The sequence below is a fragment of the Aulostomus chinensis genome, chromosome 8 (assembly GCF_037954235.1).
Source record: "Aulostomus chinensis isolate RoL2024-O1b breed Wild chromosome 8, RoL_Achi_v1.0, whole genome shotgun sequence".
NCBI lineage: Eukaryota > Metazoa > Chordata > Actinopteri > Syngnathiformes > Aulostomidae > Aulostomus > Aulostomus chinensis.
In genome coordinates, this window is record NC_141327.1 from 24236575 (window position 1) to 24259406 (window position 22832).

The 22832-nt window shown below is 39.8% G+C and overlaps 1 protein-coding gene across 6 annotated transcripts; it reads right to left on the reverse strand.

The window, feature by feature from the left end:
- Window positions 1-15: 15 nt before the first annotated feature.
- On the reverse strand, window positions 16-22728 carry prom1b (prominin 1 b). 6 transcript variants are annotated; one of them, XR_015117626.1, is made up of 28 exons: window positions 22124-22727; window positions 15378-15439; window positions 14908-14934; window positions 14606-14811; window positions 12665-12785; window positions 12509-12572; window positions 12297-12386; window positions 12024-12047; window positions 11532-11749; window positions 11311-11385; window positions 11135-11198; window positions 11012-11020; window positions 10743-10902; window positions 10192-10344; window positions 9968-10091; window positions 9672-9775; window positions 9355-9439; window positions 9100-9246; window positions 8665-8736; window positions 7376-7468; window positions 6707-6760; window positions 6534-6614; window positions 6054-6122; window positions 5679-5768; window positions 3042-3157; window positions 2211-2309; window positions 1219-1253; window positions 16-1118 (listed from the first exon to the last, which is right to left on the reverse strand). XR_015117626.1 is itself a non-coding variant. In XM_086211825.1 (28 exons), exons 1-27 carry the CDS (start codon window positions 22392-22394, stop codon window positions 1232-1234), a joined length of 2619 nt encoding a protein of 872 aa, XP_086067951.1. In that variant the 5' UTR covers window positions 22395-22727; the 3' UTR covers window positions 16-1118; window positions 1219-1231. The 6 variants fall into 6 exon arrangements, 4 of the variants coding, with proteins under 4 accessions (XP_086067951.1, XP_086067950.1, XP_086067952.1 ...); XM_086211825.1 differs by lacking the exon at window positions 2211-2309 and adding an exon at window positions 6910-6927; XR_015117627.1 differs by lacking the exon at window positions 12024-12047.
- Between the last annotated feature and the right edge of the window lie 104 nt (window positions 22729-22832).

A 22832-nucleotide genomic window follows, 5' to 3' on the forward strand; every position in this document is an offset into this window, starting at 1 on the left:
AAATGAAACAGACACTTAATGATCTCAAATTTTATTCACAGATTTTCTCCCTTATCACACTCCTGCTGGATTTTTGTTTCTAAATTTGGCCTCTGACACCAATTAGGCTTCTGGGACTTTAATCTCTGAAACCGCAAAATGGTGAAAAAACCCTTTCTGAGAACACGAGTGACTAAACCTTCACTAATTGTCTGGTGAGCGATGCCTAGGACACAATACATTGTGTTCACTGTCTTAAAACCTTGTTGAGAACGCCTGCGTGTATGTTTGTTTTATAGCAAGTAACCCGAACCCTTCACAGAAGCATGGACCAGAATAAATCTCTTCTCGTCTTCAGAAAAATGTCGGCGAGTCGACGCCTGAAGTACAGTTTCCTCATTCAGTGTTGAGATAATTCAACATTTTGCAAAACGCCCGCTTCACCCTTTATGTAAAGTTAGATGAGAAGATTGATATCACTCTCACATAAATATGAGGCTAAAGGAGACGGTTAGCTTAGCTTAGCATGAAGCTGCTCATAAAGACGTCATATCTTGATGCTGAGCTAACAGCCACTGGTTTTACCCTCTTATTGAATTCACAGAAATTGATATCAACCTGCTTAACTAACTGATGGGCAAAAAACAAGGACCTCCCCAAATGACAAGCTATTCATATAAAATCTAGCTGGTCAATGCAACTTGTTAAGACAAAACAATGCAAGGTGTACTTCAAATATTCACACAGAAAAGACAGAAAATTACTACTTCTACAAAAAGCTACATAAAAGTTAGAAAACCAGCATTAACAAAAATATATAAAACTTCCAAAAGTTTTGAAAGTGTAAAAAAATGTACACTTGTGTCTCTGTGGTGAAGTGGATAAAGTTAAGTTCACTCCCTAGAGAAGAGGCTAGTAGCTACGCTCATGTACAGTGAGAGACTCTAGACTTACTGCTGTGAGTGAAACAACACTTGATAAATTACAGTTGGCTGGCATCAGAGGTTCTGGTCGGATGGCTCGAAGGGGCACAGATGGGGTGGGACAGCCTCCACAGAGTTCCTGTTTGTTGTTGTTTTTCCCTTTCTTTTTTTTTTTTTTAATAAGACCTGAATAGGAAAGCTGGAAAGTCCAGTGCGCTGAAAAAAGAGAGGCGATATCAGAAACACCCCGCAATTAATCCAAGAGCCTGCTTGTTATTCTTGAGTGAGTGTTGACACCAGATAAACAAACACTTACAGCGAAGGAAAGGTCAGTTCCAGTTCTCTTGTCCACTGTTGAAAAAGAGAATGAGTCAAGTTACTTGGCTACTTTGTTTATTTATTTGTTGTTCAAGAGCTACAGAGGTTATATATTTTTGGACAGCAAGAGTTAGGTTGAGCCAAACCAAACCAAAGCTGAGCAGTAAAATGGGATTTTGTAGCCTTTTTGTTCTGCATTGAATCATAGGTGAGTATTGGGGGTGAATAAGAAATAAGTCCCCTGTTACAGCAGGACGATGCACTTTGCTTCCACGATACATCAACCTAGAATAAACAGCTGGTCACAACATTGAGAACATTGTGTCCTGTGGTTGTACAGTTGCAAAGCGCAGGGCAATGATGAATATGTATTGTTATTATTATTATTATTATTATTATTATTTTTAGTGAACTGGAATAGTTTAATAGCAAAATGGTTGACTGAAGTATTTTGTGAATACTGGCCCTGGAGCTGCAGCTGTGACGGTGTTTACTGCAGGTCTGATGGTGCTGAAAAAAACATAAACAGCTTCGTGCTGCAATTTACCAATGAACCCCACACCAATATGACTGTCAACAGAAAGCAAGAAAAATAGGCAGAGAGAAGATTTTGACACCTACCTAACACACTTTGTTAAGAAGGAACTCACAATATTTCTTTAGAGACCACAAACTTTACCATCCTCTGCATAAATCCAAAGACAAACGCCTTGAATCTCTGCTGGATGATTGACACGTCTGCAGTATATGAGGCTGTCAGGTCAAGTCTCTCCATAACAGAAACTTTGATGAGTGAGCTATTTTAAAGTCTCCTAAAAGGAGACAAAGATGATGGATGAAGAATGAAGAAGATAAAAAGAAGAAATGCTGACAGGTAGAAGGGTAATGTCTCCGAGCCGATGCCAGGCTGATGATGATTGATGGCTGGTTGTCAGCTTTATCACTGCTAACATGATTAGAGGCAGATTAGTGGGAGGTGATTATCAATACCTCGTTCATGAAGGGAACCTTCCTTTGGGTCACCCGTAGGAGTAGCTCGGGGGAGCGGAGGCTCGAGGAAACCGAGTCAGGGTGTTGGAATAGGGGGAGCTACACACATACACACACACACACACACACACACACACACACACACACACACACACACACACACACACACACACACACACACACTGCTTTGTATATCTATATCCATGGAGAAATCTAGCCAATGCCGACTATCAGTCATACAAAGAAAAAAAAATCTCTACACCAATTAAATGCATGCAGGTAGGAGGCGGCGGGTACTGTTGTACCTGACCACAGCAAGGTTTCCATGGTTACCGCATCTTAGTTCACCATGATTACCTGTATTACCCATACTGCAACACAAGGGTGAGGGTGGACAGGTGAGAAAGAGAATGCTGACAGGAACAAGGATGGAGTGATGCTGGGAGTGTGTAGAAAAGCAGATGGAGATAGAAGACGAGCATGAAGAGAAGATCCAAAGAAGCGAGGACATGCTCATGATTTATGATGAAAACATGAGGGAGGGATGAAGAGATCCAAATTAGAAGCATCCCATACCAAAATATAATGAGGCATGTAGAAGATGACTAAGTGAAGCATGCACAAAGAGACGAATATCAAAGTGCAACCAGCCACGGGTAAGAGGAGCTGACAGCGGAAATAACATGATGGGGAAATAGGAGGAGATTTCAAGACCATGGTAAATGGTAATGAAAGAGAGAAGGAGAGAAAGGAGGTATTAATTAATCTGATCTAAAACAGAGATGATTCAGAACTACCAAAGCCATGTATGAATCGATGTGTTGGACTCACTCCTCAAAGACGTCCTCTGTGTCCATCCTTCTGTAATATTTGGCCAGTTTAATGGAGATGATGATACTGGGGATCAGCAGGATGCAGCTGCCTCCCAGACCGAACCAGAAAGTGTTCTGCAAAACAAAGTTACCAATCATTTTTCACATTTTTTTTCCAAAGTTCATCTCGTACATCTGCTCATTGCCAAATATTTGAGTGCTACATAAAGACTTGATTCATGGTTGAAAAATGTATCCAGCAAAAATGCAAAAACATTTGCTGTATTCTCCTTCTAAAGTGGGACTGATGACAACATTCTAAATATGATACACTCAAATTTGGAATTTTGTTTAGACAAACAAGCTGTTTGAGGACCTCACCCATTGTAAACTATATTTTTGGTTTATTCACACCTCATTGACTAGAAGACCAAAATAAATGATTTCTCTTATCAAAGATTTCATTTCATCAAGACAGTGCTGGGAAACTGTGAGGTAGATGCCTGTCACGATCTCCCAGAGCTGCAAGTGGCATACAATATTCAATTTACTTAGCTTGTTGGACCAACAACTCAAAATTTTAAGATATTCATATATACTATCATTTAATAAACAGTACAAAATGGCATGACCTGTGTTAGGGTTACAGGCCAACACCATGGAAATAATGTCACTAGAGGGATTCTTTTGTTGTGGACACACAACAACCCTGTTTCAACAAAGTAGCGGTCTGGGTGAAAGTCAAGGTTTAGAAAACTTCTTGGTCTGGGTTCAAATTATGAGTGACAAACGGGACTTTAACACACATCTTCTACTGCAAAGTCTGGTCAACCTCTGCTCCAAACCAGCCTCTGATGCGGATGGCCACGTGTGTTAACCGGAGTAACTGCCACCCATCATGTGATGCTGATTTCCATTAGCATTGCTCCTGTGGCACTGCCGTGTTTCACTCTTCCATACTCTTCTATTTCAAATATCTCTGGGAAATCAACCTGAAAAATGATCATTGAAGATCAAAATAAATTAACTGAGGTGAGCTTTTCTGTTTATCATTTTACAAGTTACTTGACGAATCAAGTTAGATGTGGACTAGTTAGAAAAATGATTCTAATAAAAAAGTATTTTATATCTGCAGTCCTACAGACGATAACAGCCAAATAAAGATACCAATGTATGTACATTACTAAGCAGAGACAGTATAAAAATGTGTAATTAGAGGACAGAATACACAAATATCAGCACATGTCCACAAATTTAAATCCTCTGCTCAGCACAGTGTTGGATGCTGGTTTGAGCTCATCCAATTTTCACCAACTTGCATGCATTATATTTATAGCTGATATGTCAACATAAAACGCTTCAAGGGCCAAACTGAGAACAGTGAAGAAACTATATGTGTGCAACTTGCCACTTGATTCAAAACACACTCTATCCCATCTGTGTGTGCATGTATGCATGTGTGCATGTATGCGTGTGTGCATGTATGTGTGTGTGCATGTGTGTGTGTGTGTTCTTGTACTTGCTATATATTGAGGATGAGAATATGTAATTAACCAACAGAGTGAGAACATTTTTAGAAAGTGAGGCCATTTTAGCCGGTCCTCACATCTTCAAAGGGCTGTTTGAAGGTCAAGGCTTGGTTTTAGGGTCGAGGTTAGAATTAGGTTCTGGTTAGGTTTAGGGTCAAGGTTAAGGTCAGACAGCCAGATGAGATGGTTAGGTTTAGGGTGAGGGGCTAGGGAATTAATTATATCAATGAAAAGACTCACAAAGATATACGGATTCAAGGATGTTTGTGTGTGTGTGTGTCCGTGTGTGTGAGTGAGTGAGTGAGTGTAATTTGGAGACTTGAGAACATTCTGTTCCAGTACATGTGGCTGACTCCTCCGTGTTCCTACCAAAACCCAGCGGTCCCTCAAAAAGTCAAAGAGCCGTTTATACTTCTGGGTGAAATCCAGATACATGTAAGGAACATACATTCAGCTGGGAAAGAAATTGGTACACCTCAGCAGTCCAACATCCACACACACACACACACGCACGCACGCACGCACGCACGCACGCACACACGCACACACACACACAGTAGGCATTCCTATCTTTGCGAGGATCCAACAGTAACATTCATTCATTCTCTTACCAATAATGTGACCACCACAACTTAGTTCAAACCCTTAAACGGCCATTTGTGGTGGCCCCCCACTCACGTTATTAAATCCCTTTTGGGGTATTTACATAGACTTACACTCATTTCCTACCCTAACCACCACTTGCCTATCCCTAACCCTAAACCAGTACTCATTGTGGGCCCTTTTGGGGGATGATTATTGAATCCTTCATCCCACAACAATCTTTTGGATTTGTTAATATTATTATGATTAATGTTGGTCATGTCATGAGAGTTGGTAGGACAGTATCAGACCTTGATGCATTCATAGGGTAACACAGGACTGGAGAACTGTGGTTAACCTGTTCCAGTAAGTGCACAGGGCACTGGCAAAGTGGCATCTCAACACAAGTTATACCACACACACACACACACACACACACACACACACACACACACACACACACACACACGCACACACACACGCACACGCACACGCACGCACACACACACACACACACACACACATACAGAGTTTTGGTGTCTTACCACTGAATCGGCTACAAAGCTGCAGGCTACTATCTCCAGACTGTCCACAATGTTACTGATGGGTTTACACTGAGCCACTTCTGCAGTCAACTGTAGAGAAAATACACACATTGACACACATAAGCACATAACCACATATTCTATATCTTAAAGTTAAAATAGCCTGGCTACAGTCAGGACACGTGTGAATCATCTATAATTAACTGAAATCTAAAGAATGACATGACTTCACTTAATGCACTTACATGAGGGATTTTGAATGTTATCCTTCATCCACTGTGATTCAGAATAAATCTACCATTCACCTTTGCATTGTGATGTCATTGCTGGCATGTTTTTGCTGCACAAATCACAGAAAATGTAAGGTTTACTCACAGAGTTTTTAACCCATTCTGTGTACTGCCTGAAGTATCCCACCAGGCTGTCTACATAGCCTTTGGTTTCCTAGATAATAAAAGAGAAAAGAAAAGTTAAGCAATGTGTGACTGCAGTTACATCAGGGTTCCTAATTGAATCAGTGGAAGTATTTTTCCTCTGTGTTGAGTTTAGATCAGCGCAGCTGATCCTGGTAGATGCCAAAGTACTGTGCACACATGCATAAAGTGAATTCCGGAAAGTATAAGCAGAAATATGTTACTACACATCCTCGGTGTTCTCAGCTGTCCTTGAACACGTCTATTTCAGGGTGTGTTAATCATATTTCTCAATAAATGTTCATTCCTTTGACTTCATGAATGTGCAGTACCAAGTTGAAAGTTATGAGGATGAGTATTTATCCACTCCATCTTTATAGGTCACATCACATTGGCACATTTCACAGTAGTTATATAAAACTGATATGTATTCGCTTTTTACCTGTTTCACCACATGGGAAGCATTTTTAGTGATGAGGTATTCTGCTGCATCAATGGCGCTCAGGATATTAGTGACCTTCACCTGTAAAGAAACATGCAAATCGATTCAGTTTTTTTGTAAATTTATTGGAGTTGTTACTTGCTGAGACCATTTTCGTTATCGTGTTTTCTTACCGGCAGGTCGCCTGAGGTTCTCTGCAGCAGTTTGATACTCTGACTCAGGGTGCTCTGCGTAAGAAGACAATCAGTAACTATTACCATGCCAATCTAATATCCATTCAAAAAACTCTGTTACATTACATCACTGATACTGTCACCACATGAACAGCACTGCAACATCAAACACACACATCAACACTGTCACAGTGTTGCCTTACCCGCGCTCTGACATATTTCTGTCGCCATTTAATGAGACAAAAGGTAGCAGAGAGATGACGTTAAGTGGAAGTGCTAAAATTGTGTTTGCTAATGAAAATCTCATTGCCTGTAATATTGGCCTCAGCTTGCTCTTTTACATGTAATCAACTGACTCGCTCATTCAGCCTACAGCTTATAAAGGTGTGTAATCGTGTAACTGCATTTCTTATGATGTTGATAGACACCTAACTTTCTGGTAATAGGCTACCGCCTATTGGTTTGGAGGTTATAGTGTAAATTTGAGTGTTTACACAGAGCACCTTTAACGACATAATATGTTCATTTGCTTTGCCAGTAGCAGAAAGGGGTTTTTTGGTGGTGCGAGAGGAGGTGCAGATATTTGCTTCAGCATACTTATCAAATCAACATCTTTTAATGTGTGTAGCACAGCTGTTTTTTGTGTTTCTGTGTTTTCTGTGATTGTACCATTGCTTGCTCCATGGGAACCACTTGCTCTCTATGAATCTGTCTGATGCTGCTGGCATGTCCTTTCAGTGCATTCTCCAGAGCACCACGAGGCTGTGAACACACAAGCGGAAAGAAGACAAGAGCGTAAAGAGTATGAAACATTAAAATACAGAAACTTATAAGCAATAAACACAAAAGAGAGAAATATTAACGTTCATATTTTACTTGCATGCTGAAACTGAAGTACCACTTTATAATACTACAGGGTAGAGTAATAACAATTAGTTGATAGGCATATACCCATCCTATCCTCACCCTCAATTAAGATTTCCCCTAACCCACAGAACCCTAACTCCACCCCAGCTTTTTCCACCCATTTTTACTGTATCACATAAAGTTAACATGATTGTCATAAATAAAGTATTAGTAGATACATTAGTGTAAGACTAATGGTTAACCAAGCACTGCGTAGCAATTATTAGTGTACCCCTATTTTAAAGTGTTACTCAAACATTTGTGTTTGATTATGTTTGAAATTTGATTATGAAGCAGCTCTGTATAGAAATGTAACCCATAATTTTTAGATGTTGGAAGATATGATCCAGGATTTATGGTCAAATACTCATATCTATCATTTTTGGCCAGTATGCCGAAAACAAAAGAGTGGGTGTTTCAAATTGTTGACCCAACTCAAGCCAATTTTATGTAATGAAAATCAGATTTAATTGTGGATTGCAGACCTGCTTGGCTCTGGATGTAAAATGCATAAATCCACTTAAAAGGTGTAATATAATCGAGGAGTTTGTTACATTTGCACAGTGTTCATTTGTTTCTCTGAGTAATAACAGTCTTCTAGATCATTCATTTATTATTGCCTTCCTTTCAAATACACACACTAATCCTTCTGCAGCTTGTCCTATTTGCCTTTCAATGCCACAGCTTCTATATTATGCATGTGCCATGAATGTGTACGTGTGTGTTCAAGGTGAATGGGCAGCTTGTTCTGACCAACGTGACTGATCATGAGCATGAAGCGAGATCACTTCCCAAAAGGGCTCTCTGGCTGTATTTGGACTGTATTATGATACTTTCATAACATTCCCACCAGTGTACATGATATTAATCAGTGATTATACAAAAAAAATCATGAAACCAACAAATGATACATGGGATGATTTACAAACACATGCAGAACTTTCCATAACACCAAACAACATCACTGTTGTCATTGTGACTTCATCTTTTTTTAAAGTATCCAGCAGTCACAGGTTCCTGGAACCAGTAGGAACAATGAAATCTAAACTCACCAGCTGGTCGGCTTGAGCCTCCAGGTCAGTAGAGAAGGACAGAAGATCCACTATTGTGACTCCCTTATTTATCTACAAGACAGAATTTTAAAAAGTTTTCATTTTGCTGAAGCTAAACTTTGTAATAATAACATGCTTGTATTTTTTTTTTGATTGATTGATTTAATTCAAGCTTATAACATTACAACATTCATGCAAAGCAGTGACAACTGCATATAAATCATATAGATACCAAGTTTTTGTGGTTTCACATACAAACACACACATATTTCATGTGTGCGGACAATGAAAAAACATGTGCTGTGTGTCTTAAAGGAAGTGCTAATCATGCAATTATTATGAACCCATAAAGCAAATGCCTATATTACATTCGTAGGAGCTTTTTGACTTTTTTGACAGTTTTAAGTCTCCATATCATGATTTGTGGGCACACACCTCAGCAAGGTAGGCTTCATAGTCGATTTGTCCAATCCCAGAGTTGGCAAAGTTGATGAGGTTGTCTCTGCCAGCCTGCTCCAGTAGAGTGGTGTCCTGAAGGTCGACATGCACACCCTCAAACACTTTGGCCAGATCCTTGTTGTACTAATGTGAAACACACATAAAAATACAAGTTACCACATTGTCAATGATCCTGCTTTCATTTATAAACCAGTGTTGCTGATTTTCATGGCAACCTCAGTATTCAATTACCACAGTTCTGTTGAGGAAGGAGTTGATGTTGAACATGGTTTCCAGCTGCAGAGCGTGATACAGACCGTTGTTCTCATAGCACTCCCTACGAGACACACAGCACAGCATAATCAGACTTTTTCACTGTACCCTTTTTCACTGTACCCCCCTGTACAGTAACAATAAAAGATTCTGATTCTGATGTGAGTATCATCATGCGACTTGAATACATGTGATCACTTAAATTTCAGGTCAATATATAAATAAACTGATCTCTGCCCTTTAAAAATCAGTTACAAACATGAGTCTGTATAAAGGTGGGGTCCAATTTGCAGTACCTGTACATGCCCCCCAAAGTTAAGTCAATGTTGGGATTCTGAAACAGCATCCCGGGAAGGAAATTCTTCTTGGCTGGATGGACCATGTAAGGTGTGTCGATGATCTACACACACACACACACACACACACACACACACACACACACACACACACACACACACACAAATGAATATCCATCAACACAGTGTAGCAGTGTTGTCTGTTATGTAATACTAACTTGCCCAGATGAAATTTCTCTCCAAGATAAACAAAGGGAGAGGGAGAATCAAGTAGGAAGAGAGTGTGTATCCTGCACCTTGAACAGCTGTCGGTTCGCGAGCGGTTCACACACCAGCTTCTCCATGTTGCCACCAACAACAAACAAAGTGGTCACTATGGCCATTAGCATCCAGGCAAAGATGAAAGAGAAGCCAACACCACTGTAACAGCCAGAGAGTACAGGAGACATACTTCATAATTAATATTTTCTGCTTCTAATCTTCCTCTCTGGTTATTTTAAATGTCCCCTTGGTAACCTACGCCATGAGCAGGTTTCCTCCAGTGTTTGATAGGCAGCCACGGGTTGTAGGTGTGGCCTGCTTGTCATAGCCACAAGTGCCACATAGTAGACCCAGAATATTGAAGGCAAGGATCAGGACAACAGTGCAGAGCACTGCAACGCAGCCGATCCACCTGCAGCACACCACACACATTAAGTGTGTACACTGGCAGTTATAGATAGATAAATAGATAGATAAATGAATGAATATATGATATAATATATATATCAAGATGATATAGCCATGACACTAGCCAGAAGATGACGCAAACTGTGAAAAATATATATATATCATTTACTGTGGCAAACATAATAAGCACAAAACTCAAGTCTGAACAGTAAACCTGCTCTAAATGCAGCTTTTGGCCACTTCAGGGCAACCAAATCATGTTGAGCATCTTTAGTTGATACTGCAAAGAGTTACTTACAAACACATGTTAATACTGGCCCAAAGACAGGGGGCATGTTTACCACGTTGTGTCTGTGTAGACAGATTTAACTGTAGACAAGTAATAAACACAAATACACAAACCTGTAGAAGTCTATTTGGTCTATCTGTGGATAGTAGGACTCAATGTTCTTCTGTCCGTCATTGAGGAAAATAGTAAAGTTGGCCAGAGATGCTTCCACTGGAAACATCTTAGCAAAGCCATTGATCTCATAACCAATCTTATCCAACATGCCTTTCACTCCTAAACACACAATACGAGAAACGCACATTAATGAATGAACTCAGTAGAGACAGAATAAATAAGAGGGAAGATGGGAGTCTATTATGAAGCAAACATGAACAAGACTTACGAGGCAGAGCTGAGGTCATCATCCAAAATGATGAAAGAAAGGATGAGAAGAAATGTGAATCATATTGATTTAACAAAGAGAATATGAGTACTGACATAAAATTACATGCACACATTTGTGTACCTGAGACAATATTTTTGGTTTGTTCTTTAACCAGTCTTGGTGTATCATTAAAGGACGAGTAACCCTGAAGGTGGAGAGAAGGAGAGAGCAGTTGTGATGTGTTTAATGAGACGATGGGACAATGAAAAAGAGTCACAAGATGAACAGGGGGTGTTGAGTTGCTGACACAGACTGACCTTCTGTAATATGTTACTGAGGTCTGTTCTCAGGACAATGTTGACATTAGCCAAGGCATTATTGACATCTGGGAGCTGATAGGCAGGATGTGAATAATAGGGAAGATCAATTGTTATTTGTGGAGATTGAAATCATTGTATGCCATTCAATTTTAACATTTAACTCCCCTTTCTGTGTAATTTTCTGAATGTTTCAGAAAAATATATTGACTACTCTGCACCTTGGAGTAGTCGGCATTGATTCCAAGGCGGGACAGTGTTGAACGGATAGCGTTGCAGGTGGGAGATACAGCTCCATTGGTGCAGGCGGGATCAGACAGGGTGTTGGACAGTGATGCACGCTCTCCAGACAGACTGGCTTGAAGTCTCCCTGTCCCCTCCTGAAGTGCGTCCAAAGAGGTGCTGACGTTCTCCAGAGCCTCCTTGGTCTCCCGCATGGCTATAATCGAGAAGAAGAATGACAGGTCAAAACTTGGCATTCTTATCATTATGCCAGAAATGTCCACAATTGTGTAGCGTTTTGTCAAATCAGTGAGCAACACTGCACACATAACAATGTGGACACACACACAACCACAAAACAGTCAAAATTATGATAACACTGATTACCAAAGGAGAAGCACAACAAAAAGTGTCTACAATATACGACACTGTATCAAAATCTGTTTCTAACACCAAGCCATGAACACTGAACTCACAACAGTTCTGATTACCTTTGATTGCACTCTCAACTTTAGCTTCAGATGAAAAGCAAATGTCAGGGAGTGAAAGATGGATATGAGTTTAAAAAAAAAATTGAGACACAATACCACAGCAGGAAGCTGTGGTAAAGATCAAAAGAAAAGCCTGTACATATGGAAATCCTTAGCTGCTTAGCTTGTCTCCAAGTAAACAAAGCATTCCATCACATACCATTATTAGATTGAATTTAATGTGATACAGTATTTTCAGTCCAGAATGAATTCATCTATGTATTTGTGTGTTACCTCCTGTCATGCGCAGTGCTGTATCTAGTGAGGGTACCACCTCTTTCTCCAGCTGACTGTGAATACGTCCCCCTAGCAAAGGTCCAATGTCTGTCAGGAAACAAGATCAAAGGGTATGATGACAGTACTACAATTTTACATGGATTTAGTTGACACAGGAGGTTGAGAGACATTCAACAAATACTTGATGTAAACAGTTTGGTTGAGCTTACTGTCAAGGTCTGACAGGACTTTGTTCTTGGCTGTTGTGTACTGAGCCGTCAAGTATTCAATTTGCTGCAAGAATATAAAAAATCAAGAAAGAGCATGACTGCAAATTCAGTGGTTGTGTATTTGTCTTATCTGTTAGTGTAGGAGTGAGTGCATACCGCAGGTGTGTTGTTAGCAAAAGTCCTCAAATCTCTCATATTGGTGTTGATAAACCGACGAGTGTTCTTGATCTGGGCGCTGATATTGTGGTTTGCAGCGTAGGCCACGAGTACTCCCAAACTAAAAAACACATACATACACAGACTGGTAGGTTTAGTAAAGCCCAGAGTTATAATGACCTCTGTTCACCAGCAGAGGGCAGAATTGCCATACTGCAAAATTCAAACTGCATGAATCTCTAAAATATCACCTAGGATTCAAGGATACTCAGTGAGACAAGTATATGTTGGCAGAATAAGTCATATTTTGATAAGTCTGGTTATTTTCTAGAATAATCTCTTTTGTCTCATCTTATTTTTGACTGACAAAGATTAGTAGAATACGATGGATTATGCACAAATTCACTGTGATGGGAAACTGAAAGTGTGCAGGTACAGGTCTGATGATGTGCAAGAGTGTGTATCATTGTTTCTAATTGCAGTGACATATTGGCTATTGTTCCTGAACAAGTTCTTTGTTAGTTAATAAATTCACCTCGCAGAGTGCTGAGCCTTTACCTACCGAGCCCTTTGTTAAGACTTTTCAACATTTTTCAATTTTAACAACACGGGCTCAGACCAAGAGAAAAAAAGAGAATGTGAAAGAAAGAAGAAAAGCCCCGATCAGATAATACCTCCACATCTCCAAATAGCTACAGTGTGCTTTGTGTGTACATAGTGAATGTGTGTGTCTGTGTGTGTGTGTCAGCATGCAAGATTTGATGTGAAAGCGCTCATTCAGACAGAGAACCCCCTCACAGTCTCACAGTCAAGACCTGACTGTCCTGCAAAGTTGGGATCGTATTTCCCTGCACCTGTTTTCTCCATAGATCAGGCTCATTGGCTTAAAACATACACCCACACAAACACAAATACAGGGTTCCTGCATAGCATGTTGAAAGAAGATAAATTTGAGACTCTTTAAGACCACTTAGAAAAAATGTAAGAGTTATTTCACAGCTAAACTTGTGAAAAGTTAAGATGAAAATCACTTGGTTCCCTGTTGATGGGGGACAGTGACTGTAGTGCAGCCTGGACATTTGATTCAAACACATTTAACAAAATACAGAGAAAGTATTGTAACAAAGAAACTTCTTACCGCTATACATTTTAAGACCTGTGAAAAATCATTTTTAAGACCAACAGACAGATTTCAGAACAAATGCATATCTTTATAAGGCCTAAAATTCTGAAAATCAAATGTGAGACTTTTGAGGACCCTTTGGAAATCCTCCAAGGCACATCTTAATGATTTACACTCTTGATTATATAATTAATTTGGAAAACATCTGCTTTTAGCGCTCAAAAGTTTAGGATTTGGTTGAACAACTGCGTCTTACCTTCCAATGAAAATGCACACAAAAATTCTAACTTAACACACCTCCTGTCCATCCCACCTTTATCTCTTTTTGAGCTTTATGTAATAGACTTGTTTGTGGAGTTTATAATATTTCTGTTGTTGTTACGCTGACAGAGGCTGTTATGTTCTCACCCTGGTCTCTTTGTATGTGTGTCTGACTGTTAACAGGACAACGCTCAAACTACCAAACCAATTTCTCCAAACTCAGGAGAAGGTTCTCAGACAAGCCAAAGGAGAAATTATCAAGTTTGAGGCAGATTTGTTAATCAAAATTTACAGTGGGTTTAGTGGGAGTCAGTGTTTACTGTATTTGGATGGATTGTTTTTCTTCTTCTTCTTCTTCTACTGCTTAATAGGCGACCACAGCCTGCCTCAACTCCCTGTTGTTCCAAATCATCCAAGTGTTGTCACACTGCAAATGACCAAGTTTTAGTTTGATCAAGACTGAGACATGCAGATGTTGAATGTTTTCCTCAGAAATCATCAAGTGAACAAAAAAACAAACTGATCATAATAATAACTGATGATGTCGCAGGACTCACGTGATGATGATGGAGGTTGCGATGAGTGAGGCGGTGTAGAAACCACGCTGGCAGTCTGCGTTCTTCCGCTGTCTCTGGTGCATCTCCCCTCCACAGTTCTCACAGCATCGACAGACACAGAAACAAGTGCCTATGATGGGGACCAGCACCACAAACAGGACACCGATAGTCCCGCATATGATGAATCCAGCCTCATAGTAGATCCACTATGGAAGGAGAGCAGTCAGACAGTCATCACTGCCCTCTGCACTTGTGACATTACAGTGTGTAATGTGATTTAAACAACAGCATGAGGAGTTTACCTGCAGCAGGAGGACGACATTTTCTGGCTGTATCGCATGCGTGCAGATGCACATTCACAAACAAAAACGTAATGAGAGGAAAACAAAGACAAAAGAAAACAAGGTCGATGTGATGCTCAAGAGATTAGCATCAGGTACCATCAACATCGAGAAGCACAGAAAACACGAAAAGAGTCAAGTCACTACGTTCAAAACTAGATGAATCCCCAAAAGTTGTAGAGCCGTTAAGAGTTGCAGAGACCCAAGAATTTTTTTGTAATGTACAATTCAATCATATACTGTAGCTGACGTAATACTGCAAAATAATGACCCCATTTCATGATACTTTACCCCCCCCCCCCCAAAAAAAAACAGAACCAGCTCCATTAACCTCAAAGTGAAAAAAGGACTGAATGAATCACGATTACGTTTAGGTTTCGCTCAATGCACTCTCAATATGTGATCGTCACCATGACTCCAGCCAAACGTACCTTTCTCCATTCTTCTATTTTGATTCCACCCATGTTTTGCTGAATCATTTTAACGATCAGATCTAGGGAACAAAAAGACATGTCTTTTAATCTGTAAAAATGGTGGGACACTATAATCCAGAGAGCAACAGTGTTTTAGTGCACCAGTTGGATGCCACTGGCTAATCAGCCAGATTTGCAGACAGACAACCAAATCAACTTCCGGTATAATATTTGACACGCTATTTTGGAGTGGGAAAAAAACAACAACACTCATCTGTTTATGGCCAACAACAAAGATTATAAGGATTTTCGAGTTCTGTTGTTTCTCTGTAGGTCCTCGTCTATCCAGCAGCTGTGTGCTGCCGCTGCTCTTCAGTCCAACTGTCTGTTTATATAGGTCAGCCAACCTGCATGGCAACTCATCCCCAGTTACTCAGCAGGTAAACACACACACGTGAACTCTTAGCTACAAGCACACAAAATACAAACTCACTAACTCCTCATGCATGTTTATCTGTTAGTATGTAAAGTAGATCTGAAATCAGTCTCTAAATATACAGCTATACAACATAGATTTTTTTTGTGACAATTGAATGACTGGATGACTATTTTGATATTATCCTGCTGAGACACAGATGAACCAAGAGATGCAGGTGGGTAACAGCAACTGTGATTCTGAGTGTTTCTATGTGGAAAGTACTGCCAGCACCAACAAAGTATTTAGAAAACTGGTTGGACTGAAGGAGGCAACAAACTGTCATGTTGGGTGGAGAGATCTGTTAGCTTTGCAGATGCAGCACATCTGAGTCGTGTCGATGCCACCTGTTGTTGCTCAGCTACTTAGTTAGCATTAGCCACTGAGGGCAGTTAAGCTTAGACAGCTTAGTTCAGTGACCCAGTATAAGAGACAGCTACTGCAAACGAAAGGAGTGAAGCAGATAAACAAGTGTCAGAATTAGACCTGAAAGGATGAAGAAATAACCCTACCCAACATGAACTTGTGTGTCCCCTGCCTGAGAGCAACTGAGATGTATGACTCCTTTAAAAAAAATTCCCAATTTTTTTCTTTTAACATTTGGGGTTTTTTTTCTCAAAAGAACTACTTTTGATATGACAACTTTGAATCAATTAGTCTCACAAACAGGCACAGAGGACCACACTCGCCACTTGTAGACTAAACGCATCAACGGTGAAGCATGAAACTCTGCCTCTACTTAGCTGTTGTTATGTGTATGTTGGAAGCTACAACCCTCTTACTGTAATGTGTAATTATAGGCTCGCACAATCCTCTACGCTGACCTGCTTTGACAGATTACTGAGAGGCAACAAAACCTCATTTAACTCAGTAAATATTTCTAGAGCTTTTCACATGACAATTTGAAATTAACTATCTATTAAGTAACCATAAATATTAACTGTAACTACAAGAACAGCTGGACGCAAAGCTACTCCACAGAAGCTTGGATCTTGATCTTGGATCAAGATCTTGAAAAAGAGAAAGTTCAACGTGAAATACTTACACATATCTGTTAAGGAAAACTTTAAAAGGCCGAAGCCTTTGAATCCCTTGTGTACTGTTCCACCATGTATTATTTCATTTGTCAACAGAGTGCTCACATACTACTTGATTGTTTATGTATTTCAATGATACAAATAACTCAGTCACATTTTTACATTAGAAAAGCAATGATCCCAGTCCCAAAACTGTGTTACATACAGCTTATCAATTAAACATTGGTAAATGATTGGTTTTCTGTATAGGCAGTAGGGGTGGGAACCAGAGAATAATTATCACAATAATTTGCCAAGGATAGATCAGCTGTATAATGATTGTGTGATAACTGTTATATTGCAAAACAATTCGTCTATGATAAATCATGATATCTGTGTAACTTAAGAAGAAAAAAGCACAGGCATTATGTATAGAAAGGTATGTGTTCAATAAATTCTTCAAAGATGCTTTTGAGCCGTGATCTTCTCATCTCTATTATATACCTACTTCTGTGCCTGAGGGGAAAAAACAATAGCATCCTGTTTTTTGAATCTCACTCAGTGTGACTTCCTGTAAATTTATGTGGATTTTATTGGCTGCAAGTGTTTCAATCCTCAAATGGCTGTGCATCTGATCCCAAAGATAGCCCTGATCACTGTCGTCATTTTAGATGTGGTGTGTGTCCATTTGAGTTACAGCAATTTTAAAACTATTTAACCCAATATTCAAAGTAATTGTTAAAGCAAATTGTTCTTGGCCATGACATCCCTAAAGTCAAAGCAAAAAGCTGAGTGACAGATTTCCCTAAAGTCTTTCGCTTAGTATCTTTGATGACGTTACATAAGCAAAGATGTTATCTAGTGCAGTTCAACTGGAGTTAAGAGCTTTACAACAAAAGTTATATCAGGTGTGCTGAAGCACAATTATGTAGCAACACCTTTATAACTGTAAATCATACTCAATGTACAATATATTTGTAACTACGTGATAACAGGAGTAGCACTGAGCAATAAAATCAATACAGCAATATATTGCAAGTTTTCCCTCATGATACTGTAGCCAAATTCCAGACAAATTATTAACATTGAAATATGACTTATGTATGTTACCGCACGTGTATTTCAGTGTGTTCCTGTTCTGTTGGGGAGACAAGAACATGTATTCATTTTGTTTTGTAACAAAAAAATGTTCCCAATACATCGGAATGGAAATTTTGAATGAATTAGTTTTGACTCAATTGTCATCCCTTGAGTTATCAGTATACTGTGATGTGCATGTTAACAGACTAACCAGGTGGTAGAAACTAAGTTGTATTTTCAGACCTATTTTTTAAATTTTCAGTAATTTAAATCAAATTATCACAATATTTATCAAATCATGTTTCATCACTGTATATCATGATAAAAATATATGGTCATCCATTTTGTATTAAATACTGGTCCTTGCCAATACCCAGTCCTTAACAAGAGCCAACGAAAGTTACACAACTAACCCTAACCCTGACTTTGAGAAAAACAACTAAGAGGATTATGTGGAATGTCTTTTCCCTTTTTAAAATCCATCAGACATACCCCACAGATGAAGAAATGACTGTATATTCTACAGTCAGAAAATTGATGGCATTGAGAATTGAGACAAGAGTTTGTAGCAACATGCCTGCACGTAGACACCACCCTCACATTAATTTAGGTTTCTACTCAGTGTGATCTGTTTTAAGACACTCCTTGACTTCTACAAATCTCAGTAATTAAGTCAAACAGACAAATACCAGAACTATGACCCACTTTCCTTAAGTGTGTTTTTGTGCATGCTCATGTGAGTGTATGTGTGTGTCTGTGTGTGACAATGCCATCTGTAGTAGTAGCTGCACAGTGTTAGCATTAGCCCCGCGGATGTTAATCCTCTAATCTACCCTGTGAGTATCAGAGGGATAAGATGCTGCCTCCTCACAACAGTGAATGAGCCTAAAATGCTTTTTCACCATTGATTCAGCCTTTACATAGATGACAACAGACAGCCAGAGTCAGGACTACAAAAACTAGTGCCAGTCAGTCAAGATCTTCTATTGTCCAACTCTTTTGCCTTTATTTTTTACCTCTTTCATGTAGTTCTACAAGAAAGCTACAATTTTTTTAGATGTCGTTGGATATTTAGTCTTAGACTCAGTTTAGCTCCATATCATTGGATGATTAAATGCTTGCGACATTGATTACTCTCACACAAGCAACTGATATGACATGACCAATCAACAAGCTTCTTTTCTCCAGTCTTCTTATCATTGTGGAATATCACTCCTAGAAATGTGAGGGAGAACAATTGTGGTGTTCTATTTGTTTTTTAATAGACTTGTATTTCCCCAAGTCTTAAACCACATGCGAGAGTTGGCCCCTGACCCCATCTACCCCCCCATAGCTTACTAACTCAACCCCATACATTTTAGTGTTAGTTCGTTGACTCTATTTCATGGTATTGAAGTCACATACAGCCAGCAAAACCCCTCTTAATAAAAATTCTGTCACAGAAAGACATAGAAAACAGTTTCCACAAGAAAAAGCAGCTCTGTAGTTCGCTTTTGTCACAACTAAATTTAATGTGTGCAGCAAGCTTGCTAGCCCAGCCTGAGGGGCTAAATATGGAGATGCATCAAGGGAGGAGTTTGACAAAGTACAAGGTACACAACTACGATGAGTGTTATTAGAGAAACTCCTTCAGCACGATACATGATAGCAACATGTATGTTGCGCTCACAAAAATGATGTTTGAATGTGTAGATGTACGTAAACTGTAAAAGGCAGGATTGTGTATTTATCTGAGTTTGATAAAGTGTGACTTCACTTTCACATCTTGTAGACAAGTTTCCTTTCATGGCCAATGGCCACCTTGGGTCTAACCTTTCTTTTCTTTCATATATATGTGTGTGTCTGTGTCTGTGTGTACATATATACATACATATATATATATATATATATATATATATATATATATATATATATATATATATATACATATGTGTGTGTTTGTAGTCACACTTTCATACTTACTTAAACTTATTTATACTACTTTAATTTTATTGTTGTTTTTAATGAAGTGTCCTCCCCCTGAATATAAACGTTATCAAATGTTTTGGTCCGCAAATCTGATTCAAAAACCAAACAGAGAGAATTTATAAGTACATGTGAGTTCATATGGGCACTGTTTTAATGCCTGTGACTTCAAGATTGTGTGATTGTTTAATGTTCAATAAGAACAAATATTTCTCACTTCAAAAAGATAAGTATGACCAACCCAGAGAAAGTACACTGAGCATACATTTTAGTAGTAGCTACTGTTAAATGCAAAAAAAAAAGTAAAACTCCAACAAACTCTTTAATGCAAGGTCATTTGTTCAGTTTGTACTTGCAATTGTTGCTGCCAACTATAAAGACGTTTCAGTAGCAGCAGCTCTCAGGAAAGCAGTGTAAATGGTGTAACGATGGAGTGAGTGAGTGTATGAGTGAGGGATGGTTTAGGAGGTGTGGGACATCAAGGTGATCTACCTGTTCGTGTTAGTGACAGTAAATCATACAGGAAAGTCCCTGGCGGTTGCAGCATATGGTCCAGTGGATTAAGGTATTACGCAGTGATGCAGGTGACTGAGAAAGCCTCCTCTAATCGCTGATCTGCTAATTGATTACCCAGCCAGCTAACCCTGGACACCAAAATGGCAGCAACTTAAAACCTCCAATCCTATTGCACAGTGTCATCCTCCAACGTGACCACTCATGGACATACATTAAGTTCACAAACAAACCGCTTTTAGTGTGGCGTAACTCCAAATATTCCTGCCAGGGTAACTTCACCTGAGAGCAGTGTTCCCAGTACAGGTCAACACCACACCTGATCCCCATTGACAACCTCAGTGATGTTACGGAGGTTCCTGTGTCAGTCCTGGACACAGGCAGGATCACTTTTGACAGCTTTTGATCCAGTGATGGCATTAATCTGCTCATAACACTGGTTTATGAGCTTAGCACATTTAAGCATGTGCTCTTTTGACCAAGTAGCATTTTGACTGAAGCCGGCCACTTGTGGAGTGTTTTAGGAAGTCAAGTTGTGAATATATGGAATATATTATCTGATCAGAGAAGGAATGTTGAAACATCCCCAGCCTGCAAAAAGTTCCAGCCACAGCTGCCTCTTTGGGGCTTTCGGTGGACTTTATTGTTTAGTTTATGACATACAATACTCTGTCATGCTAAAAAGTCAAATATAGGTCGATGGTTTCTGACCTTTAACCTGACATAATGTGTGTGTGACAAGGTCTTATTATGAACCCTCAACACAGATTTTAGCTGCCTCTAACAAGAGTTATGAGCAGTTCAAACAGGGTAACAGATGTTTTACATGATAAATCAAAGTAGGGATCCACCAATTGTGAAATTCTGGGCTGACATTGATACCGATAATAATTTGGCTGATAGCTGATTGTTTTTTTTCTAATGTGATTTCATCAACACTGGCTAGTGCCATCTATGAGTTCCCTCCTAGATAGTAGTCAACAAGGCAAATATCATCCGAAACCGATGAATCATTTGACCAAACACTTACAAGTTAGTGCTCTATAAGATCTCTATAGTACTTTGTAGTGACCCAGGCAGTTCATATTATGATGCATTGTACAAATACACCGTATTTAACTCTCATTCTTACTAAGTAATCACCTCATGTGCTGTCATGGATATACTGTCAATTGTAAACTGCCAACTAGAGTTTCTAGTACATGTTCCATGATGTAACATAAATACTGCCATTTTAAAATCATATTTACCATGGTAAGGAAAAGCTAATACACAAACCCACTATTTATCACCTGTAACAATGCAGCACCATTGATTTTTGGTTAATTGTACCAACTTTTGTAGTACTTTTTGACTGTCTTTATCCCATTTGCGTTCTCTTCTTTTACTTCACCATTTATGTAAACTATGGTAGATATTAGTACATCCTTGTTTTAACTCGACATATGTAATGAAAAGCACAGGTCCCTTTGGATACGTGGTTATGTAAAGTGTAACAAAGGATAAAAGACATTTGCAGGGGTGATACAGTTGTATTCCCTGACCAGGTCATTGAATCTGTTGAGAAAGATAAATTGTTGTAACACTGTTATTAACCTGGAGGTTTTCTGTTAGTGTGGGTGATAACGTGTCCTTCAGTGGACAGACAGGAGACACTGTCGCTGGATTGAAAAGAGCTGAAGATGGAGAAAGAGGGGCAGTGAGGATAATCTCACCTTTGGGGAAGGAGTTGGGCTGGACAACATAGAGAAACGCGTGGACCATATGGAAGAGAATCCCTATGGCCCCCGGCTCATAGTAAGCGTGGGTATCATAGACCGCCGATGGTACAAAACCAAAATCCAACGGTTCCAACGGCGGAGGGGAGCGCTGCCTGCGCGAGTCCGCTCGCACCTCAGCCGGGACAGCCTCTCTGTCATCCGGCTGCCAATCGCTGCGTGTGGCTCCCCAGCAGAGCAGAAGGACGAGCCACCGTGTCCACAACATGGCTCAGGGAAAGTCCACTCCTGGAGTATAAAACAACTAAAAGAAAGTAAAAAAAAAAAAAGAAGAAAAGAAACCAGTCGAAGCAGCGCCTAGCGGGGGGAGAGAGGGGAGGAGAGGACACCTGTCCGCGGCGGTGGTTTAGCCGAACCCCGCAGAGCACTGACGCTATCGTCCGAAGAAAAACTTGTAAAATTAGCATCCACCGGTTGAAATTCTGGCAGCGGTTAACTCCTGTATTCTCGGTACGGACTCATCATTGATATATTTCCGTGAATCTTCGTCGACTGAGTGGACCGAGGATGTGGTCCCTGCCGGTGTCCTCGAGCTCACCGGTTGAGTACCTTAATCTCTCGCGCACGCGGAGGGCTCGTGCGCTCTGCTGTCAGGATGAAACAGGGAAAACGGTACAGTGGTGGGGGAAGTACACGGCCCCTTTGA

Bases quoted from the DNA above. Each gene is read 5' to 3' on its own strand.
- prom1b (XM_086211824.1), bottom strand. From the start codon at position 22,394: ATGTTGTGGACACGGTGGCTCGTCCTTCTGCTCTGCTGGGGAGCCACA. The intron at 14,935-15,377 runs GTACGTTTGGCT...CATGCGATACAG, and splicing joins AAATAGAAGAATGGAGAAAG to CCAGAAAATGTCGTCCTCCT. The intron at 11,199-11,310 runs GTCAGTCTGTGT...CTCCACCTTCAG, and splicing joins TCAGTAACATATTACAGAAG to GGTTACTCGTCCTTTAATGA.